This window comes from Capronia coronata, assembly GCF_000585585.1.
Source record: "Capronia coronata CBS 617.96 chromosome Unknown acBCG-supercont1.8, whole genome shotgun sequence".
In the NCBI taxonomy this organism is placed as follows: domain Eukaryota; kingdom Fungi; phylum Ascomycota; class Eurotiomycetes; order Chaetothyriales; family Herpotrichiellaceae; genus Capronia; species Capronia coronata.
This window is the reverse complement of record NW_006912900.1, coordinates 742,427-762,780: the sequence shown is the minus strand read 5'-3', so window position 1 is coordinate 762,780 and position 20,354 is coordinate 742,427. Positions and strand designations below refer to the sequence as shown.

General features: G+C 53.0%; 7 protein-coding genes across 7 annotated transcripts; 4 read left to right on the top strand and 3 right to left on the bottom strand.

Moving 5' to 3' along the window:
* Window positions 1–75: 75 nt before the first annotated feature.
* On the top strand, window positions 76–1,485 carry A1O1_08520 (uncharacterized protein; the record flags this gene model as incomplete). The annotated part of the gene is made up of 2 exons (XM_007729380.1): window positions 76–186; window positions 244–1,485. 2 exons carry the CDS (start codon window positions 76–78, stop codon window positions 1,483–1,485), a joined length of 1,353 nt encoding a protein of 450 aa, XP_007727570.1.
* Window positions 1,486–2,725: 1,240 nt separating this feature from the next.
* On the top strand, window positions 2,726–3,595 carry A1O1_08519 (uncharacterized protein; the record flags this gene model as incomplete). Its single annotated transcript, XM_007729379.1, has 1 exon — window positions 2,726–3,595. The coding sequence occupies one exon, from the start codon at window positions 2,726–2,728 to the stop codon at window positions 3,593–3,595; it is 870 nt and encodes a 289-aa protein (XP_007727569.1).
* Window positions 3,596–3,974: 379 nt separating this feature from the next.
* Window positions 3,975–6,413, bottom strand: A1O1_08518 (uncharacterized protein; the record flags this gene model as incomplete). Its single annotated transcript, XM_007729378.1, has 1 exon — window positions 3,975–6,413. The coding sequence occupies one exon, from the start codon at window positions 6,411–6,413 to the stop codon at window positions 3,975–3,977; it is 2,439 nt and encodes an 812-aa protein (XP_007727568.1).
* Window positions 6,414–7,648: 1,235 nt separating this feature from the next.
* Window positions 7,649–8,981, top strand: A1O1_08517 (uncharacterized protein; the record flags this gene model as incomplete). The annotated part of the gene is made up of 2 exons (XM_007729377.1): window positions 7,649–7,707; window positions 7,769–8,981. The coding sequence occupies 2 exons, from the start codon at window positions 7,649–7,651 to the stop codon at window positions 8,979–8,981; spliced, it is 1,272 nt and encodes a 423-aa protein (XP_007727567.1).
* A 1,223-nt stretch (window positions 8,982–10,204) lies between these two features.
* A1O1_08516 (uncharacterized protein) lies at window positions 10,205–10,859 on the bottom strand (the record flags this gene model as incomplete). The annotated part of the gene is made up of 2 exons (XM_007729376.1): window positions 10,205–10,487; window positions 10,543–10,859. 2 exons carry the CDS (start codon window positions 10,857–10,859, stop codon window positions 10,205–10,207), a joined length of 600 nt encoding a protein of 199 aa, XP_007727566.1.
* Window positions 10,860–15,287: 4,428 nt separating this feature from the next.
* On the bottom strand, window positions 15,288–16,640 carry A1O1_08515 (uncharacterized protein; the record flags this gene model as incomplete). The annotated part of the gene is made up of 1 exon (XM_007729375.1): window positions 15,288–16,640. The coding sequence occupies one exon, from the start codon at window positions 16,638–16,640 to the stop codon at window positions 15,288–15,290; it is 1,353 nt and encodes a 450-aa protein (XP_007727565.1).
* Window positions 16,641–18,330: 1,690 nt separating this feature from the next.
* A1O1_08514 (serine hydroxymethyltransferase, mitochondrial) lies at window positions 18,331–20,128 on the top strand (the record flags this gene model as incomplete). The annotated part of the gene is made up of 5 exons (XM_007729374.1): window positions 18,331–18,480; window positions 18,536–18,592; window positions 18,646–18,739; window positions 18,790–18,927; window positions 18,987–20,128. 5 exons carry the CDS (start codon window positions 18,331–18,333, stop codon window positions 20,126–20,128), a joined length of 1,581 nt encoding a protein of 526 aa, XP_007727564.1.
* Between the last annotated feature and the right edge of the window lie 226 nt (window positions 20,129–20,354).

Below are 20,354 nucleotides of genomic sequence, written 5' to 3'. Positions count from 1 at the left end.
CCATTGACGCCCTGGATCTTCTAAAGGACACAATCAGGGCCGCTGTGCCGGGTCTGCCCTCGCCCAGCAGCCACCATGCAGAGCGTCCACCGGCATTTTGGCAAATACATGAAGAGGAGCGCAGATGAACAACAGGTCTCACTCCTCCTCAAAGATTTTGAAGAAGCCGATCGGCTGTTGACAAAGGTGGGTTGAGTGTTGCTGCCCGCCTAAGCCGTATTCCGTCCACTAACGGCGTGAAAGATCATCGAGGCATCCAAAGCATGGCGGGAATCGTGGATAAACATCCTGAGTCATCAACACCGTATCGTTGAAGAGTTTGAGATCCTCTATAACCCGATCGTGGGAGCGGGCGACGGCTATCAAGGCCACGTGCCGGCGCCAACCCCGGATCACATCCTTCGCCGAGTGAAGAGGATCACATCGGATTATGCCGACTTGATGAAAGACCTCACAGGAGACTTGGCTCAAGTGGACGACAGGCTGATCAAACCGGCCCAAGTCGCAAAAGACAGCCTTCAGACGATGCGGAAGACGATCAAGAAGAGGGAGGATCGCAAGCTGGACTTTGAGAGATACCAAAGCAGAGCGGAGTCGGCTCAAAAGAAGACCAAACGATCTGAGAGAGACAATGCAGCTCTGGCCAAGATCCAGTCGGACCTTGCAACAGCCACTGAAACCTATTCGGCGGCCGACGAACACTTGAGACATTGTCTTCCCCCTTTACTGACGTCTGTCTTCTCGCTGCTCCCACACTTCCTTGGCGCTCAGGTTCAGATCCAGAATAGCTTACTGGGACACCACTACACCTTGCTGCATGCGTACTGTACGGAGGAAGGGTTCCCGTCTCCAAGTCCGCCAATGGACGAAGTCATCAGACTGTGGGACGATGCCTTCAAACACGTGCAACACGAGGCTGAATCGTTGACGCTTTTGGCCAATGGAAAAGCCATCAGAGCACCCATGAACCAAGAAAATGCTCAACCTCCCGCCAACGGATTTCGACGGCCCAGTGCCAATTCCTCTTTCAGTCGCACACAGTCTGTCTCACCTGCGCGGGCATTGCCTGCTTCTCCGTCACATGACACAAAGCCGAAGATATCAGTGTCTCCAGGCAATGCTCTGCTGAGTCCTGCCACACCCCAGGACATCATGGCCAGCCCTTCGCCACAATCGGTCTATCAGACTCCGCTGGCTTACTCTCCTGCTGCACCAAATACGGACTACTTCTCTCGAGATCGGCAACCCTCTGCGGCCTCAATCGCCCAGAAAAAGCGCCCGCCACCGCCACCTCCGAGACTGCCTTCTCAGCAGTCGTTATTTGTGACGGCGTTGTATGACTTCCAAGGTCAAGGCGAAGGGGATCTAGTGTTTCGCGAAGGCGACCGGATCAGAGTGATCAAGAAGACCGAGAGTACCGACGATTGGTGGCAAGGCGAGCTGAGAGGGGTGAAAGGGGCGTTTCCTGCCAATTATTGTCAGTGACCACAAGAGGCACGCCTCTCGATTCAACATGTCTTTGATTCATACACGTCTCAACGAACTCAAATGAACGCGTTACGGATTATCTGGATGGTCGATCAATGGTCAAGAGCGAGGATTGACCGAGCGAAACATAGAATTCTTTGATTGTTACAAGGCCAATAAGCATGCAGGGCGTTGTGTGGCGCTCCGGGTTTTTCATGAAACACGAGCAGGATATACCCAAAATGCGGAAACTGTTTGAACCTTCCTCCTGATTGCGCTTGTTCTTGCTGCGTGGTTTTCAACCTGCCATAGGCACAACCTCGCTGTGATCGAGCCAATGTTGGCATCGGGCAATCATTATATTTCCTTCCTCTGCAGCGATCACGCTCTTGCGATCGAGCGTTGGGATTTTTGGCCTGTGAGAGCCAAATGACGGCGGTCGTCGTCGGCCGTGGTAAGGCGCCGGATGAACAGGCTGATATCTACCCAGGTCATGCAGGTATCTTCACGCAGGGAGGAATCGGTATAAGCAGGCAAAGGGTCCGACGCGCTACACACTGTTCCAGGCTCACGCATCCTCGAACCACCATTTCCCCGTGTACCACAACCAACTTGAAGCGAGTCAGTCACTGCTCCTACTACCTTCAAGTCGGAAGCAGTCGACCGGAGCGGAAACGGTCTTGGCGTGGCTTACGGCGGATCACACAGTCCCATCAAGGTGCATTGGGCGGGAAAGCCCCGTCCATTTCCTGTAGATAGACGTAGGCTTGTACAATAATCAAGCACCTCCAATATCAACAATGTATGCTGGTGTCCAGGGCAGAGTTGCCTATATATACACCGATCGTACGATACAACCGGGCCCTTGCCGGTTGCGGTGCGGTCTACTCCGTAATAGGCGTTTTCGACAAGCGGTTGCCTGATATGGTTAAAGGTCTGGCCTGTCAGAGAGCGGGAAGGCTATCTTCACTCCCCAATCTCTTCAACAACTCCGTGTAATTGGGCCGAATGTAGACATCTATTACAGATTGTGGAGTCGGGAAAACCTCGCCACGAGAGCTCTGTACAAGGTAAATATACATAATATCAATAACGACCATATCTTGGACACCTGTACCACTTCAAGCAAACCTCAAGGTGAGCCAATCAACCACTCAACCTTGGACACCTCCATTCTGCAGTGGACGAACAAACCAACCCAGCCCACTCTGTCAACAGTCACCGACACCACTGCCACTGTTCACCATATATGTCAAGGATGTCCAACCAAGACTCCCCAGCCGGGACGGGACCCGACATCAACGTGACGGGCCTCAGCTACAAATTCCAAGACGGATCACTCGGTCTACGAGATATATCACTGGAGCTACCTGGCGGCAGCCGGACATTACTGATCGGAGCCAACGGGGCGGGCAAGACGACTCTCCTCCGTCTCCTGTCCGGCAAGAGACTAGCACCGGCGCAAACGATCCGCATTGCCGGCGTCGACCCCTTCTCCGCGGGTCTCGAGGGCGTGACGTACCTGGGCCTGGAATGGGTGTTGAACCCGATCGTGCGAACCGACATCGCGGTGCCCATCTTACTGGATTCCGTCGGCGGCTCCTACTACCCGGACCGCCGCGACGAGCTGGTGCGGATCCTCGACATCGACCTCCGCTGGCGCATGCACGCGGTCAGCGACGGCGAGCGGCGGCGCGTGCAGTTGGCCATGGGCCTGATTCGGCCGTGGGACATTCTGCTCCTGGACGAAATCACGGTCGATCTGGATCTGCTCAGTCGCAGTAATTTCCTCGGTTGGCTGCGTGGCGAGACGGAGCGGAGGGGCGCCACCATCGTCTATGCCACGCATATCCTGGACAACTTGGTTGGGTGGCCGACGCATCTCGTCCATATGCATCTCGGCCGTGTCAAGGAGTGGGGGGCCATGGCCAAATATGATGCCGAGACCGATTCCTATAATCGTAGTGGGAACAGTCGCTTGGGAGAATTGGTCTTGAAGTGGTTGAAGGAGGATCTGGCGGAGAGGGGGCCCAGAAATCGCCTGGGGACTGGCGAGGACAAGACTTATGAGAGTCTCGAGGGGTTGGGCGGTTATGGGCAGGAAACGAAAGATGATGGGAAGGAATAGGAGGATAGATTGATGATCTGGAAGAGGAAAAGGAGGTAGAGAGTGGTTGGTGTTTTTTGGGCTGGCATGATTAGATGGGACTCGCGGGCATGGCATGGTGTCTCATTTGTATCCTGTATCCTGTACACGGTTACAGATTTTGGTTTGTTTGTGGAGGGAAGGGATATATGTCTTCATTTTCCTCTGATACCCCGTCTGATCTTCAACATCTCTGGGAGATCACGAGCAACTGGCATCGACGTCCTCATCGGCATCAGCATCAGCATCCCGTGGCGCTGGACAAGGTGCTATTATGACCGACAGAAGGATATGGTCTTAACACCATCTCTGTATAGCTCGTTCTCATGTTGTGGCGTTTAGAGCTCGTTCAGACTCAATATCACTCGCTTGACAAGGATTGAAGATCAATCTTCAATATCCGTACAGACCCGTCTTCTGACGCGATCGCCAGTTGTCCTGTGCGATCATCTTCCCCGGGATCAGAGATCGGTCGCCATGCCAATCGATGCACCGTCTTTGACGGACAGAACCAGCTGTCCACTTCAAGGCTCGCGCCGACTTCAAGGCCATCCTGCGTGCAGTTGACCAGGTGTAATGAAATGCGTCCATCATCTTCACCAACTGCAAGCACTGAACGACCGTTACCATTGTACAAGGCAGAAATGGCCGTCACCGCGGATTTCCGGGCAATGGAGGCCTTGCATGCAAACTCAGGGCCGTCCGCGCCCTCCTGTCCCGACCATAACTTCACAACTTTGTCCCTCCCCGCCGTTGCAAACGTCAGATGGTGGTCGCTGCTAACCCACACAGCATCCAAGATCATCCGACTATGCGCCTTTGGGCAGATGGCCACTCGCGTCCAGTTTCGTACAACATCGCCATTGCCCCGTTGGAACACTGCCCATTGCCGGTCTCGACTCACACTCAGTAGATATCCTGGCGGATGAGAAGAAAATGCCAGCCGAGTGACCGTGAGAGAGTGTGCTGTCAGTGGTGGCTTGATTTCGTGCCAGTTGTTGGTATCGTAAAGACGAATGACGGCGTGATCAATCGAGCTCGCCTTGCATGCAGTTGCCAGAACACTGCCATCCGCCGGCGTCGCGGCTTCGGAGATCTCGTAACCGTGCCCATACAGCTTTTCATGCTCTGGCCACAAAGTATGCCGGGAGAGAAGGTCTTCTGTTGGAGGTTCTTGGAGATCCAGCAATGATGGCCCAAGCCCATTGGAGGCTGTATTCGGATCCGATTCTTCCGTGCCAACATCACGTTGGTCACCGTGGTTGTCATCCATCGCCTTGTTGGACAGACCAAGAACCGGGATCGCAGCCGTGTCTGGTAACTGCGTTTTCTCTGGCGGCAGTGCGATCTGACACAGATTGTGAAGCATCTTCGCTATATCCTTCGGCTCGTTGAAGACGCGAAGCAGCTTCTCATCTGCGCCCGAGGAGAACTGATACGGAGATGTGCTCGCGATGCAGTTGAGATCGTATCCGTGGATCTGGGGGCGAGAGAACTCATGCCAGCTTCGTTTCGTCCCCCTTTTCCACTCGGCGTGCAATCTTGTCGTCTGATCAGAGCTGGTGGAGAGAAGATAGCTCCCGTCCGGTGCCCAGCATATACCGTTCGCTGATTTGACATGTCCGCTGATGGCGTGTCGTTGTGTCCAGAATTGTGTTTGTTCGGAATACTGCCACAGGCGCCAGCTACCCGTACGTCCCAGGCAGGTGACCATACTCCCATCGGGGCTCCATAGTCCTGTCCAAAACCCTCCAGCAGAACCGGTGGCTGTCGTCGCTCCTTTGTGGGTACTGATCTCGCCCAGCCGAGATATGCTGATCCAGATCCCGGACGCTGGGTCTGCTTCCCATATTGAGAGCGATCCATCTGCCGAGGCTGTAAGTAACTGTGGACTTGAAGCTGAAGGACGCCATGTAGCGGTATATACCCAGTCTTCATGACCCAGGAGGAGTGCATCGAAGGTGATGGAGTATTTCCCATCGGCGGTCGCCACTGTCTGGACCTTGGCTGTCAACGCGTTCCCTGTGGTTGCTGCAGTGGTCGGATCGACTGGTTTGTTCGACAGTACGGCGTCTCCCTCCTGGAAGCGCCAGAGGCGGACATATTTGTCCTGACTCGCAGACGCCAGCAAGAAGCCACCCTCTGGATGTGGTGTCAAGGCCAGATTCCTGATCCAGGCTTCGTGTCCCTTTAGCGATGCGCACAAGCGTATCTGAGGGGCTGACGCCAGCTCTTCCACCGCGAAGATATGGATCTCATTTCGTGTGCCTCCAACGGCCAGGAAGCCCGAGTCACCTGAGGGGAAGAGCCCGACCGCTAGAGCCAAGGGGATGAATCTAGGCTTGAGAGGAAGCGTTGCCACAAGCTCAAGTTTCCTTTGGCCGAGCCTCCATAGTTTCAAGTTTGCATCGGCGCCGCCTGTTGCCAGAATGCCCTTGCCATCGTATGCGGCGATGGTGTTGACGGTCCCGTCATGCGCTTTGGCCTTGTCGAGCAAAGTCCAGGTGTGAGATGGACCGTCGATCTTCCAAAGAAAAAGTTCACCATTCGCCGAACCAGTCACCAGATTTTCAGTCAGCGGCTCCTGTGAGCCTGTGAAGAACTTTACTGCCGTGACTTTGGAAGAATGTCCCGAAAGCAAAGCTGTAATGCCACGCCCAGTCTCATTCAACGGCTCCCATATGGCAACGTTCTGGTCAGCACCAAAGGCCAACAGGCCCGAAGACGCCGACCAGTCGGCTGCAGCGCTATGTCTGTTGCCACCGACGCTAATATACTCATATTCAACCTCAAGAGGCATTTGAAGAGGGGAAAACCGGCAACCAGGTATTTTGGACGTTTCATTATACCACGGTGATCTCTTCAACCATCTTGATCATGATTTTCAGCCTGATCACGTGATGCAGCACGTGACACAACTACAGCCTTGGCGCGGCAGCCTGTCATCCACTGCACCGACAACAATCAAGTTGTATATCTATCTCTGTCTTGAATGCGTTGTACCACAGTCATTCTCTTTCGTACCTTAGCCTCATGTTTGCGGTATCCATCGAAATGAGAACCTATGGGAGCATCGTCGATAATGGCTCAATCGAGTTCGTTACTCGTAGAGGCTGACCTCGGCACTACTTGACCTTTAGCTACGGGACGAATGTCACATTCCAATAAGAACTCCGATCAAATCCACGTGCCATACTAGCATTTGGTCCATGATTCCAATATCAAGACGGTGGAGTCGCCAGCCAGTCCGCCGTCCGCTCTTCGATATCTACAGCAACCGTGTACCTATCGTCTCTACACGTGAGACTTCCAGTCCAACTCATGTGGTTTAGCCACTCCGAGGTCAAGAGTCCTCTCGAATATATTGAGCATTCATCTCCACTACTTGCACAATTCTTGTCTTCTGCTTTCCTCGTCTGCCTTTGTCCAAGGCGGAGCAGAAGACACCTAGGTAGGTGGTGAAGGGAAATGGTCTGTAGGTAGGGAGAGAAGTGGATTAGAAGAACGGAGATGGATAAAGCACGACACATGGACTGATAGGAAGCCGAGTGGTTTATATGGCAAGAACCCAATTTGGACGCACGAGGGATCTATAAAGTACCTAGTAAGATCCTACATATCTCTTTCATCTCGACTTTCAGGTAAGGTCAGGGGCTGTCTCCGTCGCATCTTTCTTACTCTGGTGAGAGATCCAACAGCTAAGATGAAACGTGCCTTTGTTGCGTCGTGGATGATCACGTCCGCCCTCCTCCTTCCTTTCGGGTGTTGTGATTTTGCTTCCACTGGTGCTGGATTCCCACAATTGCAAGGTTGCGACAGCGGTGACCTGCAGTCACCATTCAACCCTTTGAGGTGGTTGGGAGGAAACGGGCCGTGGTTTCCTGGTACGTTAATGATCCTCAACAACCTGTTTGCTTCACCGGGTTTGGTACATGGGAGAAGATATTGATCCTTCACCAGGGCCGGACGTTTATGGACTAGGCACAGATCCTCCTGAGGGATGCAGCGTAGATCAGGCAGTCTACGTGTCGAGACATGGATCCCGGTATCCAGACCCCGGAGCATATAGAGAATGGGTCACCCTTTACGACAAGGTGAGTAGGATCTTCGGGCCCAGGCGATTCTGTTGATCAGGACGCTGTTCTGCCCAAACAGTGATCATTTTCGAGCATTGGCTAAGTTGAACCAACATTCAAAGATCCAAAACTCGACCTTCACCGCCACGGGGCCTTTATCCTTCCTCCAGTCGTGGACTCTTCCTGTCCAAAACCCTTCTCTCCAGTTGTCCAGTGAAGCCATAACTGGGTATCGCGAGGTCTTCGACCTCGGCGTGTCATTGCGCGCCCGATATCCCGACTTCTTCAGCCCCGGCGGGCCTGTCCACGTCTTTGCCAACGACTACCCTCGAGTCATCGAGACCGCGCAAAACTTTCTGCGCGCATACCTAGGAGTGAACGCCAGCCAGGGGCCTGTTCTGGGAACCGTGTTTGCGGTCAACAGTACCGGCTCATCTTCCGCTCTGGGGAATTCCCTGGCGCCCTCCGACCTATGCCCCAATTACCATGACGACTCTGGCGCGAATCAGACCACCATCTGGGGCGCCACTTACAACCCAGCCACAGCCGAACGGCTGCAAAAGGAATACATTACGAGCGGATACCTCAACATCACGGCAGCCGACGTCGCGACGATGCAGTATCTGTGTGGGTTCGAGACGGCCATTTGCGGCACAGTCTCGCCCTTCTGTCATGTTTTCACGGCCGAAGAGTTCAGAAAGTACGAGTATTTCCAGGACTTGCGGTACTACTATGGAAACGGCCCCGGGAGCGACGAGGGGAAAGGGAAATACATGATGTTTCCGTTTCTGGCATCGATCGCGGACATGTTGGACACCGACACCTATTCGAACAGCACCGGCGATGTTGGCGTTCTGCAGCCATTGACCATGGCGTTTCTGAACGACGGCCAAATCTCCCAACTGGTCGCCCAGATCGGGGTCTTCGACGACGAGCCGGCGCTGCCTTCGACGTACATGCCTGATTCGCGCAAGTATGTCGCCTCGCGGTTCGTCAGTATGCGAGGCACCGTCGCCTTCGAGCGCCTGAGCTGTGGTTGCGGGTCCAAGTATCTTCGAGTACGTCTCAACGATGCGGTCTATCCCATTCCTGCATGCCAGTCTGGACCTGGGAGATCTTGCCCGGTTGCGCAATACAAGCAGTATGTGGAAGACAAGTACGCACGGAGCGGCGGGTTTCTCGAGAACTGCGGTGCCAATACGACTGCCACCGAGAGTGAGGTCAAGACAGACTTCTGGACAAAGTATGCCCAGTATGTCGAAGAAGGTTGGATAAGGACGGTGACGCCGTAAGGGTGGAAGACCGTACAGTATGGTGTATACTCAAGATGTAGTTGGTCACTACACGTAAAAGCGGTACATTGGGTCCTGCGCACGTCCGCGGAGGAGGATTTGGTCTGCCAAAAGTACTACTAATAAGATGAAGATGAAGATTGACTATGTACTTGGACAAGCCGGATTTCATTCTCTTGCCCTCGAACCTCATCCACGTCCTCCTGTAGCATCCATCTATCATACACCAGGAAATGACGACGCAAAACATGCAGTTGAACGGGATGATACATGGGCTTGCATATAGTAAGGTAGTGCCTGAAGGGCCCCGAGAGATCCGCAAAGATTCACAAGACGGTTCTTAACAAAATGATAAGAAGGAGCACACTGATTGATCCTACAGACTAAACTGACTGCAAGTTGCTTGTACAGCTTCCCACATACAAGCTTACAGGTAGGTGGTTGTCATCCGGCTCGTGCGGCTCCAATTTCATTCGACTTTCTTTGTTTGTTGACAAAAGCGCACGCCACGCGAACAGTGTCCGGGTGTCGGTGTCAGACATTAGTATCCGGGTCCCAGAGAAATCAGTATCCGCTGTCACTGGGGGATCTGACAGCAGGCGACGTGCCGAAGCTGTCAGATAAAATAGTGCAATCACAAAAGACGCAAACTTGTGATGATGATCACAATATGACGAGCGATGGAGGGGGATTTTGGGGAAAACGCGAATACTCGTCAAAGCACTGGGTCAAATTGACCGAGAGAACACCTCCCCAAAATTGACACCAGAGATGTCAGTGCCAAATGGAAACGATTCACGTTGGGAGGCTTTCACTAGGCAAGAAACATCACATTTTGGATACCCCGAGAACTCGCAATGCAGATGCTATCCTGAAAAAAAAAATGTCCATTCATTAATATAAAATTTGACGCCCAGGGTCTGAATGCAGGGATGAGACCCTACATGCCCAACAACGACCAGCCATAAACTTGATCCAATGCGCCCGTGGGTGTAGCATGCAAGAAGAATTGCAAGTCGTCATGTCCGCCATAAGTCCATGCCTTCGGATGCTGCTAATAACAGCGCTGGCTGATCGCTGTTTTCCCCTGAGCCACTAGATCAAGAAGTCAAATGCAGAGCCATGAGACCGGAAAAGTAGATCCATTGTAGATTCAGGAAGTCGTAAACCACTGGATCGAACGGATCAACAGATCCTGCTCACAGCCGAAATCAATCCACCATTTACAGGAGGAGAGCGGCAACGGCACCGACACCAGCAAGACCAGCGCCAACGTTGGCAACGAGGGCGTTGGCAGCACCAGTGTAGACGGCAACAGCAGGGCCGGTGGAAGATGGTGGGTAGGCCCAGGCGGCGCTGGAGGTGGCAACGACCGGGGTGCCCACGATGGAAGTCTCAACAGCCGGGACGGCGACGGAGGTGGAGGCCCATTCAACCCAGGAGGAGGCAGAGGAGACCCAGACGGAGGAGACCTCGGCAACGGGTGTCTCAGTGGTGAGGGTCTCGCTGTGAAAAGTTAGCCAGGTGCTCTTTTGAATGTCAACATGGAGTATGTGCTTACCTGCACGAGGTTGAGGTCTTGGTCCAGACTGGGACGGAGACGGTGCAAGGGCAGTCGGTGATGGTCAGGGTGGTGGCACCAGTGACGGTCCAGGTCTTGCCAGCGTGGGTGATCTGGGTGGCCTCGGGGCAGTAGGTGGTGATGGCGGTCACAACAGTGGTGGTGTAGCTATCCGGGACGGCCCAGGCGCTTGAAGAAGCAGCAGCAGTGGTGGTGGTCGCGTTGACACCCCAGTCGGCCCATTGGCTGGAAGCGGGCACAGCGGCGGCTCCGGAGACGATGGCTGCAGCGGCAGCGAAAGATGCGACGGCCTTCATGTTGATAGTTTGAGGGGGTGGATTGCTGATTAGAAAGCTGGTAGTGGATTGTTGTTGGAGTTGTAAAAGAGTGTCGTGGTACAAGGACCGGGATTGTTCGAGTCTAACGAGTGACTGGAAGTTGGAGTTGCGATCGTGGGATGAAGAGAAGAAAGTACGAGACTGGAGGAGAGAGTCTCGGCCATATATAACACCCAAGGATCATGGTGAGGGACCGCAAGATGCAGGAAATTAGGGTATCATCTTAGCCTGTTGGTGTCCATCCAGATGGTGCTGTAGCCGTGCCACGAGTTTGTTGTGAGGGCCTCGCGGTGGGTACATGTTGGTGGAGGATGTATGTCGAGGCGTCAGGGGTAGCGCCAGCAATTCCCTGCACACATCCACATCGTCTCTTTAGCGCAGCCTCATCAGGCCAGACCATTGCACCATTGGCCGGTCTGGGTCGCCGGTCCAAATTGTGGCGGAGTAGTCGCAACGACTTCCATCAACCTGCTCGCCCGAGCTGTCTCGGGAAAGTTTTTGCAAGCTCTCATGGCGGCCCTTTGCTTCTGAAGGCTGTCAATGTCACCGTCAATTGAGCAGCATTGATGGTTGTTGAATCACACCGGTATGTTGTTTTGGTGGTTGGACCATCTCAGATTCAATCTTCATATTATTATGATGGATGTCCGATTAGAACGTCCGTGGAGTTTGGTCTTTGGGCCGAGGGCACCTCTATCCATTTTCCTGCCAACAAGATGAAGCTGTTTACCCAGCGTGGGCCATGGACGAGAGCTGGACCCCTTCGGTTGGCCCCGATAGCAATAATCATCTCTCTGTCCTTCTAGACGTGCCAATCACTATTCTTTGCCCAAGACAACGGTAACGTTCTCGGATCGGAGCTTGAAGGAGGAAGCCGCCATTCATCTATGATGATGAGGAGGTACGTAGCTCTGTACTCCCTGGTTAGGGTCTGGGTGACTGGTCACTCGAGCCTGCTCAAGCCATCAGTCGACCACCGTGTTTCGCTCTGCCGGCGAGCTTGCACACTATGCCGTCACCGGCGCCGTGCTACAGCAAAGGGGCCATAGTATGGAGAAGCGACGAGTGTCCCATAGCACCCAGAGGCAAAGCTTGAGATTGCTTATTCACCCACCGGTCTCGTTGGATGCAGGATTCAAAGGTGATCAGACCTGGCGCCTTGCGGAAATGAGTGCCAAGTCTGCGGACCCGCACCCAGCCAATGGGCGTCTGAGCTGAGGGAGCTTGGAACCTGGTCAACTTCATCCCGGAATTAAATCATCCTCCATCCTCTCATGCTCCTCCACCTTTACATTTCTTTGGCTAACGTCTACCACCTACGCTTTTCCGTCTACGCTTTCCCAAATCTCCCTCGCCGCTGACGGTGCAATCTCATGTTGTCCGCTTCGCTACTCCGCGCTGCTTCAATACGCTAAATCGATAAGTATCCTGGACGCAGACGCCTGCCGCTCCAGATCTTCCAGCACGAACCAAGCCATGCGGTAGATCCTTCCTGCCTTGGAGCACTGTTGAGCCGCCTTTCCGGCGGATGACCTGCATGAGAGGAAACACGGACGCTGCAAGTGCACGCCAAAGAGTATGCAGTAAATGACAAGGATGTTGGGACAGTAGACTACTCCGAAAGTGATGATGCAAACCGATCGCCACGAACATCTAGAACAGGCTGACGCTCAGAGTTTGACGTTTCGTTGTTTGTTGATGATCAGCACTGACCATTGAAAACAATATCCATAACCGGTAGGTCAACATGTTAGGCCGAGAACTAGGAAACAAGCTCGCGGAACAGAACAGCGAGACCGGCCCAAGTGTCTACGAAGTTCTCCTCTCAAGCGAAGCAAATCAAAGCTCAAAACCACAGTCTGATGATATTCTTTTATTAGAGTCACTCTCTATCACTTACTGAGAATAGTGTCGCCATCATGGCGGTTGTGGATAACCTCTACATATATATGGGGCATTGTTCGGTCTTCGATCACAATCAAACAAAGACGCCAGCTACCGGATTTGGACCACAGCTAATAGAACTAGGAAACACCTGGATCGATCCGACCAATGGGACTGTTAGTTCATGCCAGTAGGAGTATGTAGTCATGCTCCCAAACGGGTAACCACTCTCAGGAGAAAGCGTTATGGCTCGAGAAAGGTGAATTGGAACGCCGTCATCCACGAACTCCTCAACGTCTTTCCATCAATCGCCACCAAAAACATGAGCCGAATTACCGGATTGTCACGGCCTTGTATGGTCATAGCTATGGATCATGCACCTTCAAACCTCTGACAGAGACCCAATTGGCAACATCAAAACAAACAAAAGCGATGCTCCCACAGTGGCCACAAACAAACAAACAAACAAAAGCTAAGGGTGTCAACCAATCACTGAAGTCCTATTTCTGTTGTCTGTGCTCTGCCTCGAGACCGATGCTCTTCAGTAATCGAACGATATGCTTGCTTCCTCTCCATCAATTCTTGATGGATTTCCCAGAAGGATGACCTTACGTATCTTGATACGGGCCAGTCTATCATCACCTTGACTGACTGACGAATCCTTATGCGAAACTATGTAGTGTCGTTGACGAATACATGCTCTGAGAACTCGCATTGGCTCCTGGACTCTGATGAATATACTATATATATGCTTTGCCACTATCCACTCAACCAGGTCACAACTCTACAGTCAACTGCAAACAACAACAAACTTCTACCAAGTTCCTGACCTTTAACAATGATATAATAGACACTTGACCCAGATGAGAGAAAGCATATATATATATACACATACATACCACATTCTTCCTCAAACAAAACTCCAAGGCACCAGCAGCAAGAAGCACATTAACTTAATGATTCACTTCCTTTCCTTCTTTCTCCTCATACCAACCACCAGAACGCCCTCGCCTATCTGTTTCCAGATTCTGTATACGAGCAATCTACATAGTAGATCCTAGAGAGACGCACAGTGTATACACACATACGTAGTACGTAACAACACCCATTATGATCCAGACACAGGATATACAGAAACCGCCCTACCTAGGTACCTATGGTAGGTCCTTTACACCCAAACCCACATACACACCGGAACATCGCCTTCGCCTTCCAGTTCGCCTCTTCTCTGTACTGTAAAGACCCAGACCCAGATCCTGGATCAGGACCGTGGTAAAGGAACCGAGCTGTCACGATTTAACAAGCGACCCCCATCATCAACTTCCCAGTTCGTATGTTACTATGTACAGGTATTGAGTGAGTGGGCTCGCTCAGACGACCATGCCAATCACTGTCAGAGACCCAATGTACCTTTCTGTACCCATCCTCACCTTACTTTCTCTGTATTACTCTTTTCGGACGGATATGTGGGCGAGTTGAGTTGAGTTGACCATGAATACGTACTCTGACTAATAACAACTAGACTGCGAGCCGGGTGTGAGACACGCGAAATGAGGTCTCCATCGCCCCAACAGTGGAAAGGCACAACTTGAAGAGTTAAAGTGGGCGGAGAAACATTGGGGCCTTGGGCCCGCTGTTGATGGAGACAATACGCCAACACGGACTTGTGTATAGATTACTATAGGGCCCAGCCGCCGAGAACTTGAAAGGGACACTGCACTCGCACTGCAGGGGATAGGGAGCACGTGATTTGCCTTTTCCAACGACGACACGTCTTTTCCTTTCTCTTTTCCTTTCCCTTTCCCTTTCCCTTTCCTTTTCGTTGTTCCTTCAGTTCAACTACGTTTCTATCTATCGCATACCAGAAAGTAGGACATTGTATTATTACTGCTACTGTACGGAGGCACTGCTGAAGAGGTAGAGTTAGGAGTTGGTACTACTACGATTCTCTAAGATGTCTTCATCTCCAGAGTGAACCCGGTGAAGAATGTGAGAACTGGTCTACAATGAAACAGAAACAATGGTTATTGTCAAATTCCTCTGGCATTCTGGCTGGCTATGCTGTGTGTCTGTCTGTCTGTGCTCAACTAACAAGAGCACTGTGTGATCACTTTGATCTGCGTTGATAGGTACCGTACAAGTCATGTCGAAACACGAGAAAGAAGAAGGAAGAAAGCCATCGAGTCCACCCATCTGTGCAGCAAACCGCGATTGTCGGCTGGATACTCTCTTCCTTGTTGACGAACAGCATCAGCAGCAAGCCGTCTCGTCCTTTCTCGCTCCCATGCTCGACAGCCAGCAAAGATCAATCCAACCCCAGCTCTGTCCACCCCATTGCCAGCTCGGATTTGCCAGAATGCCAGAACTCCTTTTCTTCAACACCCGGTTCGTTTGACGTCGGTTCCGTGGTGCGCAGTTATCCAGTGTTCACGAGCGTGCCAAATAGACCAAAGAGGCCTATCCATGCTGCGTGACTGTTGACATCAGTCATGCCCGCTTCGTTTCACTGGTTCTGCTAGGAGGTCACATGAAGGTGATTGGGTGGTGCAGCCCGGGCATCCCTTCCCAATACATGGGCACCTTGTTTCTGTCATTGTATGCCGGATGGATGACGTCGGTGGTGTCGAAGGGGATGACCAGGGCCGCCTCCAGCTGAGCCTTGATCTTGTCGGGGAGTTTCGCGATCTCATGGCGGTATTTGTTGATAAATATCAGCTCGTGACACTTGACTTCGCTGATGGCCTTGAGGAAGTGGTGGTCGGAATTGGCGAGTTTGCAGCGACCTGCAACCTGGATGGCTAACTTGTGCAGTGTGGCGTTGGCCCCAATGATGCGAAAGATCTGGTGCAAATTGGCGTCGTTGACGAAGCGACGTTCATCGATGGGGATGTACCTATTGGTTTTGCCAAGCGCGCCGTCGGTCAAGATGAAAGAGACATGCTTGAGGTGGGACACGTTGACCGGGCCGATCGTCTCCAAGAATCGTCTCACGTCGTGGTATGCGATCTCTTTCCAGATGGCTTCCCAGTATTTTCCACGGAGTTCGAGGTTGCGAGCGAAGTGGAATGCATTCTCGCCGTACAGAACCTTGCGACCCTCCTTCAGGATCTCCTTGCAAGTGCTCAGCAAACCCGATGAGCGACAGAAGTTGGTACGCTCGGTGAAATCGATGGGGCCTCCTCGGAGGAAGAGCAGACGATAGATCGGGACGCGAAGCTCGCTAGGGAGGCCGAGGAGAGTTGGACCCGCACGGACCGGCGCTTTGATTTTCGGCGCTTTGAGTTTCGGTGCTTTGAGTTTCGGCGCTTTGTTGACCATGTTGGGGTCGCAAGCGATGTAGCTGACCATCTGCATGTCACTTGAGGTCTGTAGAGACTTGGCAGCTTCCATGTGAGCAAGCAGCTCTGGCGAGCGGTGGGCGAGGAAGTTGGCCAAGGTGAAGTCGAGATTGATCAAGGTTGTCTTCCCTGACCCGTCCTTCAAGACAAGAGAGGTAAAGTTCTTGGATTCCTCATCTTGCTTGTTGTCTGCACCCTTGTCTGCACCCTTGGCTGAAGTCTTTGCACGTTTCTTGCTAGAGGGGCCCTCATCCGCCTCCTGGAAATAGGCAAACATATTAACCTTGTCGTCGGTGAGTTTGGGGGCTGCAGGCGCCTTTCCATAGCGACGTTCAGCGCGAGCGTCAGCGCGAAGTTGTCTTTCTTTATCCTTGGCCGCCTTTGCCTCTCTCTTTCTCTTTCTGGTTCGTCCAGCAGCGGTCCCGTCGTCATCATCGTCGTCATCGTCAACTGGTTCCTTGAATTTGATGGTGCCGAGTGGCTTAGGTAGGTCTGCATACCTCGCGCCAGAGCGCAGAGTCATTGCCTGCGCTGACATGATGGTCAGAGTTGCTGATAAGCAACGACAGCGCGGCAACAATCAGTGCACTTATATAGTGGCTCGGCGATGAAAAGGAGGTATCTGGATTGAATGGAGTCTTCTGGAGACGAGGTGCGTTGATTGTTTGGAAGTGAGAAGTGAGAAGAGAAGAGAGCGAACTGCGAGTGCGGGAGTAAGAGTGCGAGGTGCGACAGATTGATAGATCGGTTGGGCGAGACGCGTTCTATAGACGCGACGACAAGGCAGTGATATTGCTTTCACGTGCAAGGCGATGCGCTGTGTCCACGACAGTGCGTCTGAGGCACTTGGCTTCACTTTACCACACTGCCTTTCAGTCGAGTTCACGCTTGGCCAAGATGGAGGTTGACTGCCACACTGCCTCGCACTCCGAGCAGAGACTGCCTTACAGCCTGTTCTTGCAGCCAAAAGCTGTCGCGACACAACGTTGTGAGGCCTCGTGCTGTTGGGATAGCATCCTGCCGCAGGGCAAGAGGGCTCAGATGTTGGGTAGGGGGTCTTCAGGGTTCTATCGCTCCCATGGGCAGTGTAGGGGGACTGTTCATTGTATCTGTCCAATGCATACCATCAATATCCTCACATCATTGCTAGCACTTTCGGAAATGGAGAGAACGGTCAGTAGTGGCAGTCGCTACCGTTGAATCAGTGTCTCATTCAATCATTCATTCTGTCTTCTCAAATAGCAGCGAAACAACGACAACGACAAACATGACAGGACATAGCCGTGACGGTGGAATATAGAATCAACCAATCAACGTATCACCACCAATAGCTTCTCCCTGTCGCATGTGTAGGAATGACGAGGTTCCTGCTATCACTATGAATGTTCAACACTCTCCAACATCCCACCTTGTGCATGGCGCTGCCAGAATATATGAGCTCCCGCAAAGACTTCCATGGCCATCCTGCCTCCCGATTGTGAACCATCGTGCTCCACATGGCGAGGTGCCTATAACAGACGACAGGCGCAGGGAGAGAGGTCATAGAGCTGCGGCCGAGACAGAGCATATCAACGAGAGACGCAGGATATCGCCAAAGAGCATGCACAGCTGAAGCTTTGTGAACAGTCTGTTTAACAACATCTCCAATCAGTCTCTTTCAAATTGTCCTTCAAAGGTGGTGAGTGGACCCAGGACATGTCAACATCGCCCACAGACCTCCAGCCGAAGCTGAAGCGCGAGAGCTGGAGACGGACGGTAAAGGTTCTCTTCATCTTGGATTTAGTTGTGAAGAAGAAGAAAGAAGAAGAAATCAAGGCAACTTCCAGTTTGTCGTGGTGAAAATTATGTGCTCTCGGCAAACCTGCCCTGTAGAGAGCGACGGCGGAATCGGGCGAATCTCCGCAAATCGAGCATTGGACTTCGTTCCTTGATCTTGACTCAAAAGGCCAGACAGAATTTATCCCGTCCCGGACTATTTAACCTACGGCTCCTCTTCTCTACTGAGGAGTCTGGCCCCTCATAAAGAGGATCTGGACTGAAAGGCGTTTTGGGCGGGAGATATCTTTCGGTTGCAAGTCGAGCATTGTGGCTGCCTGCTGTCGATATCGAAGAACAATACTAGCAGGTCTGACAGTTGATAATATCTTTGTGCTTTTCCGACCTTTCACAGTGGAGTGAAATCTTATATTCGACTGATTTCGAACACTCACCCTGCTTCACTCTGCAACATGGCCCGTTCTATTGCCTCCAGGCGGATCTGGGGCCCCCTCTCCCTGTCTTCTTCCAGACTTTCGGTCTGCTCATCATGCAGAGCCACGGTCAGAGGGCTGTCATCGTCCAAAGCGGTCGCCTCGTCCCTGTCCGAGGCGCAGAGCAAGGTACGAGTGCTGCATAGTGAAGACGTGCCGCACGCCAAATCTGACAAGACCCCAGCTACTCGGCGACCACTTGAAAGACGCAGATCCTGAGATCTATTCCATCTTGCAAAAGGTATGCTTTGATGGATCCCAGCTCAGACCCCAGCTCCCTCTGACCGTTTTCAGGAAAAAGCGAGGCAGAAGCACTTCATCAATCTCATTCCCTCCGAGAACTTCACCTCTCAAGCAGTGCTAGATGCGCTAGGGAGTATCATGCAGAGTCCGTTTGCACTGCCCAAACATCTACACGTTGATCTAATAATTCGGCAGACAAGTACTCTGAGGGATATCCTGGTGCGCGCTACTACGGCGGGAACGAACACATCGACGAATCCGAGAGGCTCTGCCAAAAGCGAGCCTTGGAGACGTATCGGTTGAATCCGGAGGAATGGGGTGTCAATGTCCAGCGTAAGGCTCAACCTCTCTTTTCCCACTTACGGGGATCATCCCACTCTAACTCCATGAAGCGCTATCTGGTTCCCCGGCCAATCTGTACGCCTACTCAGCGTTGCTTGCCTCCCACGAGAGAATCATGGGTCTGGACCTCCCACACGGCGGACACCTGTCCCACGGCTACCAGACACCGACCAAGAAGATTTCGATGGTCTCCAAGTACTTCGAGACATTCCCGTACCGTCTGGACGAATCCACGGGGCTGATTGACTACGACAAGCTCCGCGAGAACGCACTCCTGTACCGGCCCAAGATCATTGTTGCCGGGACGTCGGCATACAGCCGACTCATCGACTATGAGCGCATGCGAGCGATCGCGGACGAAGCGGGCGCGTACCTGCTCTCGGACATGGCGCACATTTCCGGATTGGTTGCGGCCGACGTGATCCCCAGCCCGTTCACGCAGTCGGACGTGGTGACGACCACGACGCACAAGTCTCTGCGCGGGCCTCGCGGGGCCATGATCTTCTACCGCAAAGGCGTGCGTCGCACCAACAAGAAAGGCGAGAAGGAAATGTACGATCTCGAGGGCCCCATCAACGCATCCGTCTTCCCCGGCCACCAGGGCGGCCCGCACAACCACACCATCACCGCGCTGGCCGTCGCCCTGAAACAAGCCCAGTCCAAGGAGTTCCAGGAATACCAGAAGACCGTGCTGGCCAACTCCAAGGCGCTGGCCGAACGGCTCGGCAATTCCGCCTACACGGGCGGCCTGGGCTACAACATTGTCAGCGGCGGCACGGACAACCACTTGGTCCTGGTGGACTTGAAGTCGAAGGACATCGACGGGGCCCGCGTCGAGCGAGTGCTGGAGCTGTGCGGCGTTGCGGCCAACAAGAACACCGTCCCCGGAGACAAGTCGGCCCTGAAGCCCGGCGGCCTGCGCATGGGCTCGCCCGCCATGACCACCCGCGGCTTCCAGCCTCAGGACTTCTCGCGAGTCGCCGAGATCGTGGACCGCGCCGTCTCCATCGCCATCAACGTCGACAAGAAGGCCCGCTCCGATGCCGAGAGCAAGGGCAAGAAGAACCCGCGCGCCGTCAAGAGTTTCCTCGAATACCTCAAGGATGGCACCGACGTGCCGGACATCCTGACCTTGAGAAAGGAGGTCGAGGACTGGGTCGGCACTTTTGCCGAGCCATGGATTAAAGACTAGATGGGGTTTGAGTCGTCGGGCAAGAAGAGTCAAACGCCAACGAAGCGCATCGGGATGAGTCATGTAGATGACGGTGTTGGGTGGTGTGAGTTCGAACTTGACGGCAGTTTAACAAAGACCCTGGTGGATGGCGTGGTCACTGCGGATATTGCTGGTTATAATCATCACATGAAAGAATCAACGTCCTTCTCATCTCATCTCTGCTTTCATAAATATCACTCTCACC